The 21,429-nt window shown below is 39.5% G+C and overlaps 1 protein-coding gene across 1 annotated transcript in view; it reads left to right on the top strand.

The window, feature by feature from the left end:
* LOC103800854 (spectrin beta chain, non-erythrocytic 5-like) overlaps nt 1-20,526 on the top strand; it is a gene marked incomplete at its 3' end in the record, with an annotated part of 61,204 nt that extends 40,678 nt beyond the window's left edge. Inside the window, 9 exon segments of the mRNA XM_009073244.1 lie at nt 467-616; nt 10,026-10,130; nt 11,125-11,310; nt 13,038-13,193; nt 13,750-13,941; nt 14,567-14,662; nt 17,740-17,858; nt 18,461-18,575; nt 20,413-20,526. Coding sequence (XP_009071492.1) covers nt 467-616; nt 10,026-10,130; nt 11,125-11,310; nt 13,038-13,193; nt 13,750-13,941; nt 14,567-14,662; nt 17,740-17,858; nt 18,461-18,575; nt 20,413-20,526 — 1,233 coding nt within the window.
* Between the last annotated feature and the right edge of the window lie 903 nt (nt 20,527-21,429).

Genomic DNA, 21,429 nt, shown 5'->3' with positions numbered 1-21,429 from the left:
AAAAATAATTTGCAGAAGGCTCATGGATATACAAAGTTTGGAAGCTGAAATTATATGAAGTTTAACACTGAGGCATGTATTCACTGGTTAGAATACACTATGTTCATAATAGTTTTAGTATATGTCCCATAAAAATTTGAAGTGAAAGGCACTATTAATGACTAAAAATAATTAGGATCTGATTCTAGAAGGCACACTGAAAAGCGGTTACCTTTCTTTGCTTTTGGTTTGGACTGCTGTACATGCTGTAAGAAGCACTACTTCATTGCTGAAATGAGGCACCTCTGATTATCTCTCTGTTCAAATAGAAGTGCTAGAACTTGTTCTACTTTTTTTTCTGTTTAATCATTTTCTTGCACTTGAAGGGGATTATCCACCACTCAAATTAATTCTTTCTCCTCTCATCTTACTGTGAGCCATGGGATATAAAGACCAACATGAGTTTTTAATAGAAAATTATGTTCAGATTCAGCAGAAGCTACACGACTTGTTGGAAGAGAAGAAAAATGTATATAATGCATGGAAACAGAAGAAGGAGTGGCTGGAGAAAATACACCAAGAACAAATGTTCTACAAGGATTGGGATCACCTAGACATGCTTCTGAACTCACACGAGGTGAGTGAATTATAAACTTATAATAAGCAGTTAGACTCTTCAAACATTTAAACTCTTCCAGACTAGAAAGGGCAGTAATATTCACTGACAGCTTAAAATCCTTGAGTCTGTATATAGATAAGACACTCTTTTTATTGTTATTATTTTTCATTGTGGCATCTCTTGGAGACTGTAGCAATGTACAAGAAGACCTCCACATTTGTTCTGGGGCTTAGGTGCAAAACCAGAAAAAAATAGATGATCTTTACTGAAACATAATTCATTGCAAATAAACATAAGAGCTAACATACAAGAGTCACAACAGAAGAGGGAGACAACAGTCCAATATTAGTCCACTTCATAAACAGATCTCAGCATACCAACTGCTTAACCACTAGCAAATTGTTTTGTAGGCTTCAAATAGAAGGGAAATGATAAAGAGGAATAACAATAATAATAAATGAATAAATTAATAAATGAAAGAGGACAGGGAGTTCACTTTGCAGGTGTTGCTGGAAACTTCACCTCAGGCTGTGGTTAGTGCTGGGAAAATGCAGCTGATGAATGGTGGCAGTATTAACTCACAGCTGACTCTGAGCAAAAGTACCATGAAGAAAAGGCAGCTACATGGGAGCATCACCTTCCCTCAGAATTAAAGTATTGGTTAAAGCACACTTAGCTGTGTTTCACAAATTCCACTGCCACCTGCTCATTTGATATCATATTTTGCCATCTTTAAATCAATTTTGCTGATTTTAAACCTTGCAATGTTGGGAATCACCTCACTGTAGAGAGCAGTGTCTGTCCACAGTGAGTATACAGAGTGATTCAAGTTTAGGCTATTATGATGCTGAGAAGACAGAAAACTCTATGTATTTTCATACAAAACAAGTTGTAGCTTTGAAGAATTTATGGAATGTATCAATAAAGAAAGCAAATCATTGAAAGAAGAGGTTCATCTGTTGCTGTTCATGGAAAAAACAGGAAGGAATTTGCCTTCTGCATTCTAGTCCTTTCTTAATACGCAGTGCCTCAGCCTGGGCCTGAATAGAAATGGCAACACTGTTCTGATTCCTCTACAGCTGGAAGTTCTACGTTTCCAGAATATCCTCATTGCTTTTGTTCTCTCATCTCTAAATGTGATCATTCTTCAAGCTGGTTATTCCTGTGCTGCAGAATTCTCATCTAAACGAGGGAGAAATTTCAAGAACAGCAAAGCCATCTTTTGCAGTTGCCACCATCTACCATATAGATCAGTATACACAATTTGATAGTAAAGAAAGGTTCCTTAGTCACTACTTGTATTTCACTTCTCTGTGTTTGAAGAACAATTGAAAGAGAAACCTATTCCTTTTGGATAGAACTCTGTTACTACTATATGGTGGTAAAATATGGCTGCATAGTGATGCAGACTCTGCTCCCTAGGGAGGCAGGCAGGATAGTAGGAAAGCAGTTCTTTCAAACATGGCTTTAAAAAAATTCCAGCCAAGGCATCAATTGAAGACTCTCAAACCACTTTCCAATGGGAAGTCATCATTTGCTGCTTTCAGAAAGGACAAAAGAATACAGAAATTCAAAAAGGATTCCTATCAGGCAAACAAAGACAAGGAATTTCTCCAATCCTTTTGTTTCTTTTGCTTCTGTGTTTGAGGCAAAGCTGTTATGTGCATTTCACTTCATATGTCTGCAAAATATATGTCTAAGAAAGCAGATTCTGCCATGTCATTATTTTTTTATCCTGTTTGCCCAGTATTTCATATGCCTTAGACCAAGTCTCTTCCCCAGCAGCAAGGAAGAGGAGAAGGAAGAAGGTAACAGAGGAGTGTTTTAAACTAAGAACTACTACTGAGAATTGCTCTCTCATACGCTGTCTGTGCCAGTGTGACAGGTTAGGCTTTATACCAGCATCTTATATTACATCCAAGTTACTTAAACCTTCAAAGTATTTCTGCAGAATTTAGTCTAGCATTGTTCTATGCTAAAGAAAACAGAGCACATGTGGAGAAAATTACGCAAACATCTATCTTTTTAATTTTTTTTGTATCAATTTAATTTTTGCCATTGCATGGAACTTTTGTAGGAAACTCTTGTAAGACCTGCAAACCTAGATCTCACCCTTCAGAGTGCAGACATGCAACAGCTGAAAAAGAGAACAAAAAAATATTTTTGCTTTGAGCAGAAACAGTATCTGATCTTTTCAAGGCAGCAGATCCATTCCTCAGGTTAGCTGCTTTCCTTTTTTTCACAGATGAAATAACAGCAAGTTTGCAGGCTGTCTCTGGCAGGCACTTTTGGCTCCCTCCTACTCTGTCTGCAGTCTCAGTGTCAGAACACTCAGAGAGCAGAGCCGTATGCTCAGTAATTTATCTTTCTACCATCCCACGCTCACATCTATTTGAAGATGTGACAAGAGGCGATGGCAATATGGGAAGAGCTGCGATATTTTATTTTGAATGTGGATTTTTTTGGTTTATAATTTATTTCCTGGAGCATGTTTATTCATCTCTCATTCCTTTGCTTCTGAGGAAGAATGGAAATTTCCAGTGCCTAAGGAAAAAGGATTAGCAGTTGGTTTTAAACACAGGGTGGAAGGCAAGATTTTGTGGCTTTGATTTTTGCATCGTTTAGGACTAAGCTTCAGAATGTCATACAGGGACCATTGCTGCAAACCTTCATCTGCAACATATGTCTCCACTGCAGAAGTGATGCTGTCTTCCAGTAGAATGACCCCACGTCCTCCTTTTGAATCTCCTGTGTGGAACAGGCCTTTTCAAAAGATGCCAGCATCAGCATGGCATCCTTTCACTGCTCAAACAGTAGCAGAGCTTGCTCCAGGAAATGCCAGCTCACCATCAAGCAGTGTGTCTTCCAGAGCTTATTGTTCAAGGCTAGATGTCATCCTGGCACACACAGGCCAGAGGAAAGGTTTTGGGAGCACTAGTCACTGTGTCAGTCCTTCTGATGAGACATCCATGTATTCCAGTCCTTGGGACCATGGATATAAGGGGTCTGGCACTCAGTCAACATGTGCATCTCACAAGAAATATTCAGAACGAGAAAAAAGTGTTCATTGTGTCTCTCCTGAAAAAAATGATCCTTTGAAGCTTGCTCTGTCTTTGTCCTCTGATGGCCCTTCCTGCAAAGCTCCACCAAGCTGGACATCACGCCTAAACGTAGATCTGTCTGCTACCCCAGCTGTTTCTACACTCCATAGCAAAAATCTGCATGCATTCCTGGAACCTTGTGATTCTCTCCCATCCCAACAAAGCTGTAGCCAGTGCAATGTCCACATGTCAGACCTCCACACTTCCATGAAGATTTCCATTTCAACGTGCAGCTTGATGATAAAGACTTCTCGGGGGGCAGATTCCCATGGAAGCAGTCATGCTCATTCAAGTCTGCTCATGCCACAGTTAGAGAAGGTGCCTGAAACTGCAGCTGGTCTTTCAACAGGTTCCCAGAAACCTAAACAAGGCTTCCCTTCAGGTGGGTCTCCAGCCCTTCAAATCACAAGATTTCATGTGGCTTCCTCTAAGTATCCTGGCCTTCCCCAGAAGACAATCTCCAAAGATACAAGGCTGTCCCCAGCTGTGCTGACTGGAAGAGAAAATTCAGCTAGTGGAAATGAGGTCATGAGCAAGGATTTACATTCAGAGCTGATTGTCTTTCAGAATTACCCTTCATCTAGGCCAGAGTTTAGGAAGGTTCCATGTGATGGTCTAACACCTGCTCAACACAAGGTTTCCAAAATCACCTTGATACTTGCCACCCCTTGGACTGCTCTGCCTATCCAGGCGGTAAGGGAATTTAGAAGAAGCCCAAGTCCAACAATCTTTATCAAAACACATGACTCAGATAGACCTGGTCCACCCTTTAACCCTGTGGAGATTGGGGATGGCCTCTCTCTATCCAGTTTGCAGCTCAGGATTGCTTTCTAGCCATTGGGCAAGACCTGGTTTGAGACATTTCCAGGAAACATACACTTTTTAAAGTGTATACCCTGACAACCTTTTGACAAACATACCAGCTCACACCATGTCTTCAACTCACAGGGACAGTGAGGGTGCATTGCCATCAACATTGCATCCTTTGGATCTGGGAGGAGAGTAGTGAAGATTTCCATCCCATTCTAGGAATATTTGCCAACAGAAGATCTAGGTTGTGTTTAATCAAACCATGTGGATTTCTTTTTGTATGATTCCTGCCGTGTTCCAACTCCCTAGACATGACTTACAGGACAATAAGAAAGCTACTTGTGTTCTGCTGTCGCTGAGGCTGCAACTACAGCTTGATCCATCCTAAATGAAGATAAGAACTCTCATCTGATTGAGCACTTAACAAGTGTTTCATTTTAAGCATTAGGGTAGTCCTGCTAATAGGACATGAAAAGGCTTACAGATTTTGCATAACTGGGCCATAGTGCTTTGAATGTTCAAGACTTCAGAGCCAAGAACTGGTTTTGTCTGACTGCTAGTCAGTCTGGGACCTGGAACAAATCCTCCATGTAGTTTTTCTTAGTTCTTTTCTGCTTCACTGTTTTCATTTTCTTACTTGTTGTATTATGCTATATTTCTAAATGGTTAATTCCTGGTTTTGTAACTTTTAGAAGTAATACTTGTTTTCAGTAGTCAAAATATTCAAGTGTGCAGGAAGAAATTATGTTATTCCCCCTCATAGAAAAGGAGAGGTACCACCCTTTCCTGAGGGAAATGAAGGGAATTTAGTGTCCATAACATTTCAAATTGTGATATCCCAACAGAGTTTCTAGCAGTGAAACTATGGGGAGTTTAAGAGGAACGTAGTCTGCCTTCAGATGAATGTTTCATAAATAAATATTTCAATGGTGATGTTGTATAGGCATAAGATTCTGGCCTAACACGTACTGCTTACAGGGTAGGGATTGAGCTTTTGAATTTTGAAGATGGAAGAGACAGGTGGGAGAAAGAAATCACAGCAATTATTGGAAAAAATATCAGATAATTATATTCTTATGCCAATGAGACAGCATGCAGTGAGAAGAGGGAAGGAAATTTTAAATACATTTAACATTAGAATTTTGCATTTAGATTGTGATGTCAGGGCCAATAATAGTGATGTCAGTATGATAAGAGGAAGTGTATGTTTTCTTTTTATAGACAACTTCAGTATGTTTTATTCTGCTTATAGTTATAGTATGATTCCTTGTTATAAGTTTTACTAAAATGAAGCATAGGGCAACATTTTCATGAACCATATATAGTCATGGCATAAAGCACATTTATTTACTTTGCTCAAACAAATATCAATATTTGTTTCATTAATTCTTTTTTGTATGTACCTTTATCAGAATTAAGTCAAATCAAACCTTGTTATCTATTTGGGCTGATCGTTTGAACTTGATTATATGCTTTGAGTCAAGGCTTTTAAAACTGGGAGTAATTCAGGCTTTCAGTACATGTTTAGAGCAGAAAGATTTTCTGTGGAGTTCCCGAAATCTCAGCAGCAAGCCCAGGGCAGGCAGTGAGGGGCAAAACCTGTGGAGTTTGTTATACTGTGAAGAGCAAAAGCAGGAGAAAGGATTTGCACAAGTACTTAAACCAGATTTTATTCTAGAGGAATAAAAACTGCGCTTCTTGGAATACAAATTTCTTTTGGGGCTGTGTCAGCTTCCAGTGTGTATCAATGTAAACTTGTGGCATCCAGAGAGCATAGTTATGCTAATGATTAAAATGTTTCATTCAGAATTTCTCCAAAAGCTACAGCTGGCCTGTGCTGCCACATAGGTGTGTATATAGTACTATTTTCTTTAAAATGAGTGGGTTTTTTATATAGGACTTTGCATTTAGTTCTGCATTAACTTGTATGCAAAAGATCTTATGACACTGTGGCAAAAACTATGCAGTGAGCTCAGAAATAATGAAAATTTCCAGTTAAATAGGCTTAAAAACCTCCATTTTTTGTGCTTTGCATTGTTAATAACTTGACTATTTGTTCTGTTAAAATCTCACAAAGGGCCAAATCTATTTTGCGGTTTTAAGCATCTTTGCAAGGCTTCACTTGAAAATTAATCCATTTTATAAGTGACCAAGTCTTTGGTGCTTTTTGTGATTAAGCATTAAATTCCTGATGATGGGTCATGATTCATAATAGAAATGAACTTGAATGAAAGCTTATACTTGCTGTGTGCTGTGGGAGACCCTGGTAGGTTAGCTGAGGAGAGCAATGCAGTGTTTTGTATTTGAAATCATTGTGTCTCATTCAAAGCAGGAATTTGGGGACCTGTATAAAAATATGCCAGGACGTGAAGTAATTGGCCACAGGCCAGCATTGTGGCATGGGAACCAATTTCCATTCTGCTTTTAGATTGGTATGCCAAATGCTAAAATGAAAAAGAAATCTTATGGTTCTGATTCTAGCAATGGCTGTCTTAAGATTTCTGTTTAAAAGACTAGTAGAAGATTTTTACCTTAGCAGCTCTCCAAGCAGCACTGTTAGTGCTACTGGGGCCACTTTCTTCTAAGTGCATTGCCATTGCCTCTCCTGTGATGTATGCAGACACTTTCCTTTTGCAGCAATTTTCTTTCTGTGCACCAGTTCTCGGTGTTAAATCCTTGGTTCCCAAGAGTGTTCACACACACTACTACTTGGAGGACTTGGTCCAAAGCTTTCAGAAGTCAGGCAGTTTTCCCACTGTTGCAAAAGCTGAAGGAATTGAGCTTTGAATGCTCAGTGTCATTTGTGTGTTGTGGTTTTCAGTGGCAGCAAGGCACTGAAAAGTGGCAACTGCTTATGACTCACCATTCACACCCCCCTGCTCTCAGATGTCTCTGTTCTCTTTGTCCAAAGAAAGGAAGGATCTTTACCAGCAGATGTCCCTTGCCTTTTTCTTCCACCACAGCTATATGAGCAGGAAAACATAGCTGAGCATTTCTTCAGGTTTGCAGTTTCATTCCTGAGAGTTGCTAAATAAAAGTCCTAGAGGTAAATCTCTTTTGACCAAAAATGGTAGATAATCCACAAAATATGTCAAGAAACTACAGTATTTTTAAAGCAGTGTTTAAAATACCAAAATAGGGATGCAGCATGTGGCTGTATCTTTGTGTACCCCAAAGAGCAGCGAGTTAGATTCAAGCCAATAACTTTTTATTTCAGTGTTAGTAACAGCAGTGTAAATATAGATGGTAATTATAAGTAGGTTAACAAAGCATTGCAGTAGACACACCTGAAGCCCACACATGTGGAGATCTTTCTTCATAACAGCAAACCAAATCAAAAACACTCTAAAAATTGTATCAGTCATAATTTCATACACTTGATGAGTAGGATAGATGAAAGGATTAAAGTTTGAATGGCAGAATATCTGCCTTCTGCAAGGGGATCTATTTAACAGCGGCATAACAGAGGCATTAATGTATTTCTTTAGGCATTTTTGTGATTTATGGACCAGAATTATAAACTTATGCATGTTGTACAGTGGCCTTCCCATCTTCTTCACAGTGATTACTGTGTAAGGATTTATTTACCTTTCTTCTGATACATAGCATGGATTAGTATACAGCAGTTTGAACATCTGGCCTGGGCATGAGACTCTTCTGTGCATCTTTCTGTGTATGCAAAATATTCACCCCCTCAAAAATGATGCACAATATAAGGCCAAGTCTGGCTGTCAGTCCTCTTATCCCCAGCTGCCAAGGAGGGATGAGTGCTGGCAGCAGTAAAAGGGTCCATCAACCAGCTGAAGATCAAAGCCTCAAAATAAGGTAATGACTGAAATCTGGGGTTTGTCCAGGAGCACCAGGGCAAGGTTCAGACTTCCCCTCAATGAAGCTCAGGCAGGGATGGTGGTCTGGGCTGAGCCTCAGAGGGGCCTCTAGATGGAAGCAAATGAGCCTTCCAGGGACAGTCAGAACCACCAGAGCCTGTTAGTGCATTCAGACCCTGATAAGTAGGTGTGGATTACCTAGCAGATGTGTTCATGCCTATGAAACCTCTCCCTCAGATGTTCTGTGGGGTTGAACAGTCATCCATTGAACATCATTACTGGTTTTCGAAAGTAGCTGCCAAAAGTATCTTTTCCCTCTCCAGATGTTATTTTTTCTGCGCACATCTATGGTTTTAAGGCACAGATTCATCTATGTGCTTTACCAGCCCTTTTCTGAAACTTTTGGCAGTTGTGCGGTTTCAATGATTTTAGTCTGTTTCTTTCCTGTCTCTTAATTCTTTCACACGGTATCACTGATCTCAAATTCTTCTTCCACCTTTGCTAATTGCAGTTTACCGAGGTAGACTTACTGGCTGGAATGTCTTTTCTTTATCCAAATCCCCAAGGTCCTCAAAGTGTTATAAGCAAATAGTGCAAAAGACAGTTTCCTTAAAACTTCGTTTGTTATTTTAGACTAAGGTCTTTCTGTGTCAGAGACTGACTGAACACACAGAAAATAAAATTAATGCAGGGAAGTTAGAAAGTTGGCCTGAAAAAATGACAGACATAATTCACTTTTGTACAGCTGCAAGCTATGACATTTTTCAGTAGTAATCAACTGCAGAAATACAGAATGGGAACAAGCTGGTCTGACAGCAGTTCTTCTGAAGAGTTTCTGGAATCTTATAGTAGATTGTGAGGTGAACTTGAGTTCATGGTATTGTATAAAGATGAGCAGTATATACAGACATGCTGAAGATCACAGCTTGAAATACACATATAAGCTCTGCAGTCTTTACTATCTTCACTCTGGCAGCCTTATTGCTTATTGCCACTTACTGCATCAAGTATTAGGAAACCTGTTTTAAAATAAGTGGAAATGAAGAAAACCCAGAGGAGAGAATAAGAATAATCAGGATCAAGAAGACACAGATGTTGGGGAATGATTGATCAGATCAGTGTAGTTTTAGCCTAGAGAAGACAGAAATCCTGGTGTGCAAAAAGTCTACATATATATACAAGGCTGAAACAAGCGTAAAAGGAATGTGAGTCCTTAGTATGTATCTAAGGCAGTATGTAATGAGGTATAGTGTTAGCTATGCATTTTCAGGCTAGACATTTGGAAAATCCTGCTAGTGGTTAAGATAATGAAGCACTGGAATAAATTGCCCAGGGAGCCTGCAAAGTCTCTGTTAGAGAAGTCTTCTAAGAAGGAATCATATGGACAACTACCAGACATGGCAGTGATTTTGCTTGGGGTTACAAGGATGGCTTAGACCTCTGGAATTCACTGCCTTGTGACTTAGTAATTGTGATAAGCAGTGACAGCAGGACATGTTAATGCTTCTCTTTCCTTGCTCAAGACCATGGAGTTCTACTACTTAATTTCCAATTTCAGTGGCCTCCTATTCCTTTTTTATCCTCTCAAATATACTCTCAACAGCAGAGTTAATACCTCGTCTCCCATTTATGAATCAAGTTTATTTGATAATTAATCCACCGAGAAAAATAATAAACCTTTTCTTCTAGATTTATTTGAAAAACAGTGACCTTGGAAGCTCTGTGGATAAAGTAGAGCAACTGATGAGGAAACATGAGGCTTTTGAGAAGCTTCTGGCATCACAGGATGAGAAGGTACAAAAATCAACAACAAATACTCTACCAGCCCATGAATTGCTGACAGGTGTGATATGCTTGAACCAAAGAGAAAATAGGGAAGCTTAGGGAAATAAGAAGCAGTGCTTTGGAGCACAAGTGTTAAAGTGTTAAAACACTCCATGCTGAAGTTCTGCCCCTATTGTCTTCCAGCAGATAGGAAAACCACTCAGTGAGTTGAAGAGCGGGACAGACAACAAGAAAAATTTAAGGCAGGCCATATTGTGTTATGGATATCAGAATTTTCCCCCTTTTTTTTTTCATTTAAAAAATAGTGGGTTTTAAAGCATTTTACAAAATACAGTAGGTATTTTGACCAAAAAAAAATGTCAAATTATTTAAATATGCATTTTGTATGCAATGTCATTTCCAAACTGGCTAGCCTCTTTGCATCTTTGGAATAGATACTGAATTGTTCACTCACATGTAAAGGAATCTGCCTGGCTGGTGGCCACTGTGGTAACTCATCCAGTCTAGGGCTAAACTTAAACCTGGGGTTGTGCCTGGGTTCCCCAGTAGGAATGAGCTCCCAGAACTCTTGACAGTTCCCTGCCAGATTAATTGCTCATTTTGAGAGCGACCTTCCAACATCTGGTTTCCACAAAGCAATAAAACCTGAGCACTAATGGGTGTCATGCTTGCCTAGATGACCTGTAAGGTCCATTCCAATCCCTAAAATTCCATGATTCTATGATTCCTTGCATAGAATTATCAGTGGCATAGGGACTCTTGGAATTACAGCTTTAATTCATTTAAATAACCAGGATGCACCATGGAGACCAATGACAATGTCAGAGATGTAATGTAGTATAGGGTCAGGGTGAGGGGGGAATGCTGGTTAACTTATCCCTGCTATTCTTGATTGATTACAGAGAAAAGAAGAATCTTTTGGGTATGGAAAGGAGGCTTGGGTTGTGTTTCTTTCACACCACTTGGAAGCATAAAAGTAACTTCAGATTTGTTGCCTTCTCAGATGATGTCTCTTCAAGAACAGGCAAGTAGGCTGGAAAAGGCTGATGGACTGGAAGGGCAAAAGATTCAGCACAAACTGAATGTCATTCTTGAGAGGAAGCGTCAGATCAAGGATCTATCCCAAAGTAGGAGAGAGAAGCTGCAGACTGCCCTTCTTCTGGCACTTTTCTACCAGAACTTGGAAGAGGTAAGAGGGTTTTAGACCGAGATGGGGATGAAAGGCAGAGGAACTGCCTGCCCCTATTGGATGAAGTGCTCACTCTTGCCAGAGATTAGGTGGATGAATGATCTACTCTGGTATGACAACTCCTGCCCCACTTATGCAAAGAGTACTCCAGTGACATTGCTGTTTCTGTATCATTCTTGTGGCTATGTACCCATTACAGCTGCTTTACACTTCAGAAGCTCTGCTAAAATAAAACTATGAAAAGGAAAACTGTAAGCTACTACCTATGTTTCCTTTAGAAAACATATTTCAAATCAGGGTAAATACAAAGTGCATCATGGCACAGGCACAAAGCTTTATTAGTTGTATGTTCACCGAATTACTTCAAAACACTGCTCTAACTTAGCATAGCTCTTCAGCTACTGTAGACTGATCTCTGCAGAATATGTTCTGTTCTGGCCTAAGTCTTCTGTAACTTAGTAACTCTGCTCCTGGCACTACTGGTAGAAAGGCATAGTAGGTCAGTTTTTTAAAGGGCAGCACGTGTGTGACTAAAAAGTGTGCTGGCATAAGTGAGAGTACACAGGCCAAGAAGGACATTTGCAAACACTCATGCTGGTTTGGAATCCACCCCTTCTGCTGCTGCATCCCATGGAACATCTCCTATGGTTTAAAGAAAAACTGCAGGTACTTGTCACCTCCCATAAAAAAACGTGTCCTGACACAGGTCAAATTCTGATTGTCACTAGAGGAGAATGAATGCCTGTAACACAGCTGCTACTGCCAACCAAATATTTATTTTTTTTAATTTTAGAAAAAGAATAATCTAATGAATAAATGGCTGCTAAAATTCCATTTACAGTACAATATATTTGGCACTCCCCCCTTCCAAATAATCAGACCTTTAAATACCCTCTCCTTTGGCTACACTACAAAACCAGAGCTACACTTCTCTTTTTCTCCCTCTCTCTCTCTCTCTCTCTCCCTCCCCTCCCTCTCTTAAGGCTGGGTAATGAGAGAAGGCCATTGAGGAGTGTGTCAGAAATGAAAATAGCAGATGACAATGTGCACACATAACCCATGCTTTGTTGACTCTCACAGATCACCTGCTTGTCTGAATCTGATGCTCCTGGCCATTTTAAATTTTATGAAGTATAAAAGAAAATAGAGTTGTATTTAAATTCAAATAACCTGGCTAGTGCTTGGCCCCATCAGTAAAGCTTTATTTGCTTTGTATTTTCCAGTTAGGTCTCACAACATCAGTGAGATCAGGAAATGTGAGTGCTGTTTTATATGTAAGGCATAGAATTCTAAAGAATCTTAATCCATGTTACAGGCAGGTCATGGGCAGAGATGCAACATGAAACTCAGAGCCCTAAATCTCAAGACTCAGAGGACATTATCTCATTTTAAATGTCTACCATGTTAAGGCTTAATATCTGATCAAGGATTCTCTTATATAATCTAGGAGATTGTATAATTTGTTTCTGGACTGTGATAAAATCTGGGGTATTCAAGGAGTTTTCATTAGTCTTGTGGTCAGATAAAAATTAGTTTCATTCCTACCTGTTTTTATTTCCTATCAAGTAGAATGTCAGAAGCTGGAGAGCCACCTTGGCTGTCAGCTCCCAGCTCAATCTGCCTAGCCCAGGCCTAGACACTTGTATAGAACAATGACATGTCTTGGGAGGAGGCTCCAGGTTTGCACATAGTTGTCATGCTAACTCAGATGTCTCACACTACTGCAGACAGAAGACTGGATCAGTGAGCGCATGCAGAATCTAGAAGATCCTTCCATAGAAGATCCTAGCAATCTGCAGTACAAAATGAAGCGGCTGCAGAAACATCAGGTCTTTGAGGCAGAGATTCTAGCAAATGAAGAAATCGTCACAGCTGTTAGTAAGGTAACTCTCTCACAGATTATTGCTGCTTATCCACACAAAGACAGATGAAATGTAAAGAAAGAGTAGCTTAGTCATCACTTCTATATCACTTACCCTACTTTTGTGACAAGAACCCAGTTACTATGCCATGGAAATGTAATGCTGTTAATTTGCAACAAAGAGATATGTTAATTGCTCTCTCCAGGGAGCTTCCATCTTTCCTTGTAGCCTGAATAGAAAAATATCACTGACTTCTTCCTTGCCTGCAGTGATTACTCCTACAAATGGTAAATAGGATTTCATGCCCAATTTGTGAACATTCTAGTTGAAACTGGATGAATCATATAGCTAAAGGGCAGGTGCTCCCATTCCATGTATGCCATTCTTGGCAGGGAAATATTCAAATCCTAATGTTCTGTGATTCTAGATTCCTTCCAGATGTAAAAGCTTTCCATCTGAGTTGTATAATTTGGGCTGTAAGAATTATATTAGTAACCCAGAAAGGTCATGTAACATGGTAATCCCATTAAAAATTAGTGGCAACCTTAATTTCTGATTTATTCTTCTGAATGTGAAGAAAGGAGAAGCCCTGATATCAAAAGGCCACCCAAAATCAGGAGAGATCCGTCGCCAAGTCTGCATGCTTCAGGACCATTGGGAGAAGTTGAAGAGAGCTGTTGCTGCTCGCGGAAAGATGCTGGAGGACAGTCGGGACTTCCTAGAATTTCTCCAGAAGGTGGACCAGGTGGAAGCCTGGATCAGGGAGAAGGTAAATGGATTTTAGTATTTAACCCAAGCAGCACACTAAAGACTTGCTATTTAGCAATGAAATTCTGATAAATGTGTCATCTTCCAGGATATTTTCTTAGTGGCTTTTGCCTGGAAGAATCATGACATGTTCTACAAACAATATGAAAGGAATGATTCAACAAATTATAACAATTTCCTGGAGTCTGTCCATATCAGAGTCAGCTAGATGGTATTAGCATATGTTTTCATGTAAAATGTACATGCAGAGTTTGCGATTATTGGTGGTCCATTGAGACAGAAATGAAAGCAGATTAAAAAGGAGGACACTTGAAGCATTTGGCAACTGGCTTTCATTCTCATTATGTATCAAATCTGAAAGTTTCTCTTTGTAAGAGTGAAGGAAGAGTCACTTGATCCACAAAGTTCTCATTCAGAGGTTGCTTCCATAATGAGTTAATACATTGAAGAGGGAGTTGGGACTGTCTCATGACTAGCTAAAGATGAGAAGAGTCTACTTCAGAAGCTGTAGGTCGGTGATTTACAGACACATCACAGAACTTATTGTATTAGCATAAGCATTGGGAGTTGCTGTATTCTTGTATTCTTAGCCTGAATGTTTACCTGTTTGCTGCTTATTTCCCCAGGAAGTCATGATTAATGTAGGTGATGTGGGAAATGACTATGAACACTGCCTGCAGCTCAAGAAAAAGCTGAATGAGTTCCATGGATCAACATCAGGGGTAAGCTGTGTTTTCTGTGCACACTGCCTGTGTGGCTGCTTCAGCAGTTAACATTTCAGTCCAGGTAGCAAATACAGTTCCAGTACTCTGATGAGGTGAAAGATCAGGGGATTAGAAAGCATTACCACTTCAAAAGCCATTAAAAAAAGATAGAATTTTACTCCATTATGCCTTCTGCTTTGACGATATTTAGACAGAGCTGTCAGGTGCTTATGATGCAACCTAAATTTAAATGGCTGTAAAACTGGCTATGTGGCAGAAAAAGGCAGAAAATATGGGCAGATTTTGTTTGGTTCATGCTGTCTGCAAAGTCATGGTGATTTCCACACAGAAGTGGTTTAAAAATTGTTCCAGCCATGTTTGTTTGAACTGGAAAACTGATATAGACCTTCCATGAACAAGTCCTTAAAAAAATAATACTATTTTCTTTATTTCCATCCTTTATTTCTCCCTTCCCCTTGTCCTGAGGAAGAGTCAAGTGTCTCATATTCCTTCATCCAAATGAAGCACATAAATTTGGGGGCCTTTGTTTATGCAGCACATGTGATTAGTCATGAAACATAATACCAATAATCAGACATTTAGTAAAACAGAGCAATGGTATACACTTTGGATAGCAGCCATGTGACAAGACAGCTACACGCTGCACCTTTCTATGCTGAGCTCTCTGACCCTCTTGTGGTGCTAAGTCATGCCAGCTGCCTCTCCTGCCCACAGTGAGATGTGCTAACTTGGGCACCAAACCTGGGGAACAGGCCCTGCCACAACAAGGGCCTCCTTGTGATGTGCTTCAGCTCCTGCCATAAGAGCTGTGAGGCCACACGTTGAAGGGATGCATTTGCAGCAACCTCTTGTTCTCTCTGTTTGTGTGAACCACTACAGATGTGGACTAACACATATCTGTGTCACAGGAAAGATTACTGTGCAAATATGCTAGCCTAGAAACTATGAGGAAGGTCTGGGAAGAGGTGTTATTAGGACTGTTTGAGTGTGGTTAACTCTAATGTTCTCTCCTAATACTCTTTATCCTTTGTTATCTTGTTGCCAATTCTTGTTACAGCATCTCCCATCTTCTATTTTTTAATGCCTAATAGCAGAAGGAGACAATCCTCTTCCATGCAAAGTAACAGTGTAGATATGCCTGCCATCTGGGAGAACACCCTGAGTTTGCCTTCCAGAACCCAGCAGAATTTCTTGATAGTGCATTCACAGTGGATTTGGACAGAGAACCAAACTACTCAGCTTAGTGAACTTAGTGAAGAGATCTTAGTGAAGAGATCTTCATTGTCCCTTTTGTACTCACCAGCTGACTCTGAGCTAAGGGTTTGAGCAACGTTTTTTCCACAGGTTGTACCAGCCAAAAGGATGATGAAAAAGGCAGAAAAAACCCAATGTCCCTGTCAGCACAAGACTGAATAGGAAAATCTTTCCATAAACTAAGGTAGATCCTATGTGCCACAGGAAGTTCTTGGCCTTTTTTCCACAGGTTGTACCAGCCAAAAGGATGATGAAAAAGGCAGAAAAAACCCAATGTCCCTGTCAGCACAAGACTGAATAGGAAAATCTTTCCATAAACTAAGGTAGATCCTATGTGCCACAGGATCCTATGTGAGATACTATCAGCTTGTAGCCACTGTTCCTGCAATGCTCTGAACATGAGTCCTGCAGAAAAAAAGCTGGGACAATTATGCCCTGATAGCTGATGTTTAGTTATGCAGTACTTCACAGGGTGATACAAACTAAAGCAGACTACTCCTGGCACAGCATGTGTATCCATCCAGTCTGGTTTTCCCCACTAGACAAATCTGAGATCATCCTGCATAGATGGCTGCTAGATTTTCTACTCATTGTGCTGCTATTATTTCCCAGGAGAGGAGACTGCAGGGTTTCTGAAGAATATCTGACAGTCTACTGGGTTCTCTTGTTTACTTTATGGCTGTGTACAATATCAAAGCACAAATGAAAGCATGCATATTGGTATGGATGCAGCATAAATCGAGTATCCAATGGAGTGAATACTTCTGTTAACAGTGTGCTGGCATCTTGCAGCTGTGTTTCTATTACACCAGTGATTGTCTCCCTGCTAAGCTTGTGATTTATGGGTCCCAAAAAAATGGAGAATGTTTTTGAATCTTGGAGCAGTGTTCAGTATTGCACAAATGAAAGCATGCATATTGGTATGGATGCAGCATAAATCGAGTATCCAATGGAGTGAATACTTCTGTTAACAGTGTGCTGGCATCTTGCAGCTGTGTTTCTATTACACCAGTGATTGTCTCCCTGCTAAGCTTGTGATTTATGGGTCCCAAAAAAATGGAGAATGTTTTTGAATCTTGGAGCAGTGTTCAGTATTGACCATCCAGAATGTTTTTGAATCTTGGAGCAGTGTTTTTGAATCTTGGACCATCCAGAATGTTCCAAAAGAACAATTATTCCACTCTAGCCCAGATTATATGTGCAATTTGCAAATATTATCCATTCTATGGTATGTGCAAGGGAAGCAAGTCACCTTGAAGATGTAGCATACTTTTTAAAATGCAGTGATATTGCTTTAGAAGAAAATGCAATGACATAGGTTGTCTGGGATTCTCAAGACTGTATGGATTTTAAGCTTGTTGTCTACAGTACAAAAAGCACTTCTGGACAGAAGCCTATCTAGAAAAAACAGAGAGTAGGCCTAGGAGCCATGGGTCACTACCTGTTAGACAAAGGAACAATCTGCCACACATCAGCTGTTCCAAAGCAGCCACCTATTTAACCAGAAACTGCACCTATGTTTCTTCAACAAATTCCCTAATGGAATGTCTGTTTTAGAAATTAACATCTGAGAGTCCTCATCTAGACCCAGATCATTGTTGTATCTATAGCTGTTAGCATTCTTTCTTGCCTTCACTGTCTTCCTATCAGGGACTGGTAACACCAGCAGTTGTAGTAGAGCAAACCCCATGTATCTGAAATATCTGGTAGTGAGGTAAAACTCTTGCTTGTTGCTGCTGTTGTTGTTTTTCATGTCTTGGTGGAAAACTCAGTCACAAGCATTTTGAATGGACACCTTTATTCCTTTTCTCACTTTATAGGAGTCAACAGTGGATGATGCTCACATCAGGGCTATCAATGCCCTGGCCATGAAACTGGAGAGAAAGAATAAGGAAGAAACAAAAACAATATATGAGCGCCGAAAGCAGCTCAATGAAAAGTGAGTATGCTTTTAAATCTTCTGCATAAAACAAAAACAGGAAGGTGTCTTTGGCTGGGATTAATGGAGGACATGTTTTCTTCTTTAATGTCATGACCACCAAACATCAGACACTGGAGTTGTCTTTCAAGACTCTCAGAGCAGTTAGCCAGAAGAATTTCTAATCCAGCAGGACCGAAGTCATGTTTCTAACTTTGGAGGCGAATACTATGTTTCACAGCACTTGACACACTAGATCCTTGAAGCTAAGACACTTCCATCTATTCACATAGTTGTCCTGGTGAATTGCCTATTGCTTTTGCTGCTTCACAGCTAAGAACCAAAAGCATGCAGATATGGATTATGAGGTTATTGTGAGTTTAAGGAAGTTAAATCAGTGCATTCTAGCTTTTAATCTCCATGCCATGCTAAAACCAGGGAATAAATATGACCAGAAATTCCTCTCAACCAAATGCTTTATCTCTGTGATCTGCCCCTATTATGGGGAATTGGGGATCCATACATCAGGTAGTTCAGAAATCCTGTCTTTTTGCTTAAATCTGAGAATCATGAAACTCAGTTGTGGAAATTCTTACCTCTGAAATAAATCTCTATTTTCAAAGGTGGAATAGTTTCTATGGTAACCTGAATGCATACAGGAAGAAGTTAGAGGGAGCCCTAGAGATTCATGCCTTAATTAGAGAAATAGATGACATCACAGAGAGAATTATGGAAAAGGTGAGTTTTCCAATTTTGATTAATAGAAATGTAAAAAATGTTCTTCTTTGCCAGCAATGATAAACCCAAGCATGCTGATTGCTAGAGAGATAGTGAGTATCCAGCAGTGATCTTTGATAGTTGTCTGTTTAAACTTTGTAGGAAGGCTGAAATATCATTAAACACTTTGCAGATTACCAACCCTAAGGCATTCACACTTTAAAAGAGCACATTTGAAATTTATTGTGAGAAATTACAGATTAAAGTCTGCAATAAGAGGGGATGCTTTCTTCATCTAATGAAATGTTACAAAAGTGAAGCTGGACTCTTCTTGGAGGTTCATAGTGAGAGTCAGTGGGTACAAGTTGCAACAAGAAAAGTTTCAAATAGGTGCAAAGTGAAAAAAATCACAGTGAGAGTGATCAAACCTAGAGATACTGTGGGTTTTCTGTCCTTGGAAACATTTAAATCTCAACTAGTTTAGACCCCAAGCAATCTGATCTAAGGTGGCCCCACTTTGGGCAGGGACAGGACTAGATGATGCTCAGACGTTCCTTCCAAAATAAATTATGGTATGATTCTAATTAGTGGTCTCTTATCAAACAGTATTACCTATTAAATAGTGCTTTTAGTATTACATGATTAGTCACTGTGTCCAAAGTAGTCATCAATGGTTTCTTACACAGTCAGTAGAAAGAAGCAGATACTTCTAGAGCTCAGTGCATCTGACCTATTTCATGTGTCTTCTTGAGGATAAGTCATCCTCCAGCAATGACTCCTTTCCACTAACTGTAAGGAGATGTAGACAAGTAATTAAGCTGCAGCATTTTTATATTTGTGAACACCTCCATGTGGTCTTAGTAAATCCTCTCACAAGGAAGGAACACAGCAAGATGAATTAAGCAGGATACAAGTCAAAGAAACTAAGGGACTGGTGTCTATTTTTTACTGCCCCACCTGCTTTAACAGCTTGTGGAGATGACAGTAGAATACATACCATTGGCTACCCCCACACTGCAGCCCAGGACATACTGGTGCACATCTCCTTCAGACAATGCTGAGTCAAGTTAGTTCTTAATACCAAAAGTCAGTTAGCTGAGCTACTATAGAGCTGTTTCTGAATTACCTACTTAGCTTGAATATAACAACCTCTATTGCTCCAGATTCAAAGCCAGTTCATTCATTCAACACTATCTCTCCTTGCTATGCAACACAGGCAACTTTAAAAAGTTGTATAAAATCTCATTCATTAAGAAAATGCAGGTACAAATGCCTTTCCTGGTATTAATAGGAAAAAAAAAGGCTATATGAAAACTAATTATTTTGTCCATTTAAGTAATCATATTTATCTAATTTTAAGTTAGTAGACAAGTGGTACTGCTTAAGGTTACAAGGCTGTTGGCTTGAAATATTAGTTTAACAACTTTTACAAATGTATTTCTTCATTTCATGGGAATTAATTTCTGGTAGGATTCTGAGGATCAGTTTCATTTTCTGTCTTTTCATAATACACACTTGAACATTTCTATGCCACAATTTATTAGGAAATATTTGTCTGGTTTGGTATACAGAAAAAAAGGGAAAAGAAAGACAGACTGAGAAATGCAGGGAAGCATGCCCTGCCTTTATTTCACATACGAATGTCCAAGGGGTCCTTAAGCAGGATTACAACTGTTCCAAGAGATGTGGATTCTTGTTTCATCTCTCTAAGGAGAGCAGACAAAGTGCTCTATTGGTATTTAAAAAGATAAGAACATTTGGATGGCAATACAAAGAGGACACTCTTTGACAGCATTAAGATATGATCCTTTTGTTTTGTGTCATCTTCACTATTTGCACATCCTACTGCCCCCTCCAGAGTGTACTGATGCAAGCACTGGATTATGGAAAAGATGTGGAAAGTGTGGAAAACCTGATTCGAAGGCACGAAGAAATGGAGAGAGAAATCACTGTTATAAAGTCCAAAATGGAGGTAAGAAGTGAGGAAGTACAGATACAGTAAAAAGTTTCATTTTTGCTTTTTGCAAAAATTATTGTGACTCTACAGACTGATTGATATGAATTTCCTGCTACCCAAGTGCAGCATAAATTTCTTCTCAGTAAAAAACCATGCTTTTTAATCCTAGTTTATTATATCAAATATTATTCTTCCTGATGCACCAAATTTTAGAAAAGAAACCTCTTTTTAACATGTCAGCTGATTCTCTGACCTTCACCTACAGGCCAGATCAGTCTGTCCTATATGTTTTGGAAAGCGTGAAATTCATCTTTCCCACGGTTTCTGTACTGAGTTTAACCAAAATCACGAGTTCTGTTTAGAACTAAAATGCAAAACCCACAGTGCAGGTAGTTTTCTGACATAGACATCAAACCTAGAAATCTTAGGTTATAATTGACTCCCTTATTCACTCTCATTTTTATAACGTGGCCAGTTTGCATCATTTAGGACTAATCTTGAACAGTAAATATGGGCCTGAGCTACTATATACTTGTATATTTCTAATAAAAGAAATGCTTTCTGTTGAATCACAGTAGTAGAAATCCTATGACAACCGCTTACATTTTTTCATAGTTGGCCAGAATGTGTTGGCCTCTTCATATAGAAAATGTTTTTGTCAACTTTCTCTACATTTTTTCTCTGTATTAGTATGCAGATAGTGACAGTACAGGTGATGCCTTCACATGTTGAGAATTTGTTACCGAATTCTCATGTGAAACATGGGTGGTTACTAGTCAGCGTTCCATAGAAAGCATTCTCAAGGCTGTACAGGGGAGATGAGCAAGGTCTGATGAATTTGGTGGCCTTCTCTGACGGGGCCACAGAATTTGTAGATAGGGACAGAGCCATTGATATCATCTACCCGGACTTATGCAA

The sequence above is a fragment of the Acanthisitta chloris genome, unplaced genomic scaffold, assembly GCF_000695815.1.
Source record: "Acanthisitta chloris isolate BGI_N310 unplaced genomic scaffold, ASM69581v1 scaffold29464, whole genome shotgun sequence".
Lineage (NCBI taxonomy): Eukaryota > Metazoa > Chordata > Aves > Passeriformes > Acanthisittidae > Acanthisitta > Acanthisitta chloris.
The sequence above is the reverse complement of the archived record's forward strand: the minus strand, read 5'-3'. Positions and strand labels throughout refer to the sequence as shown.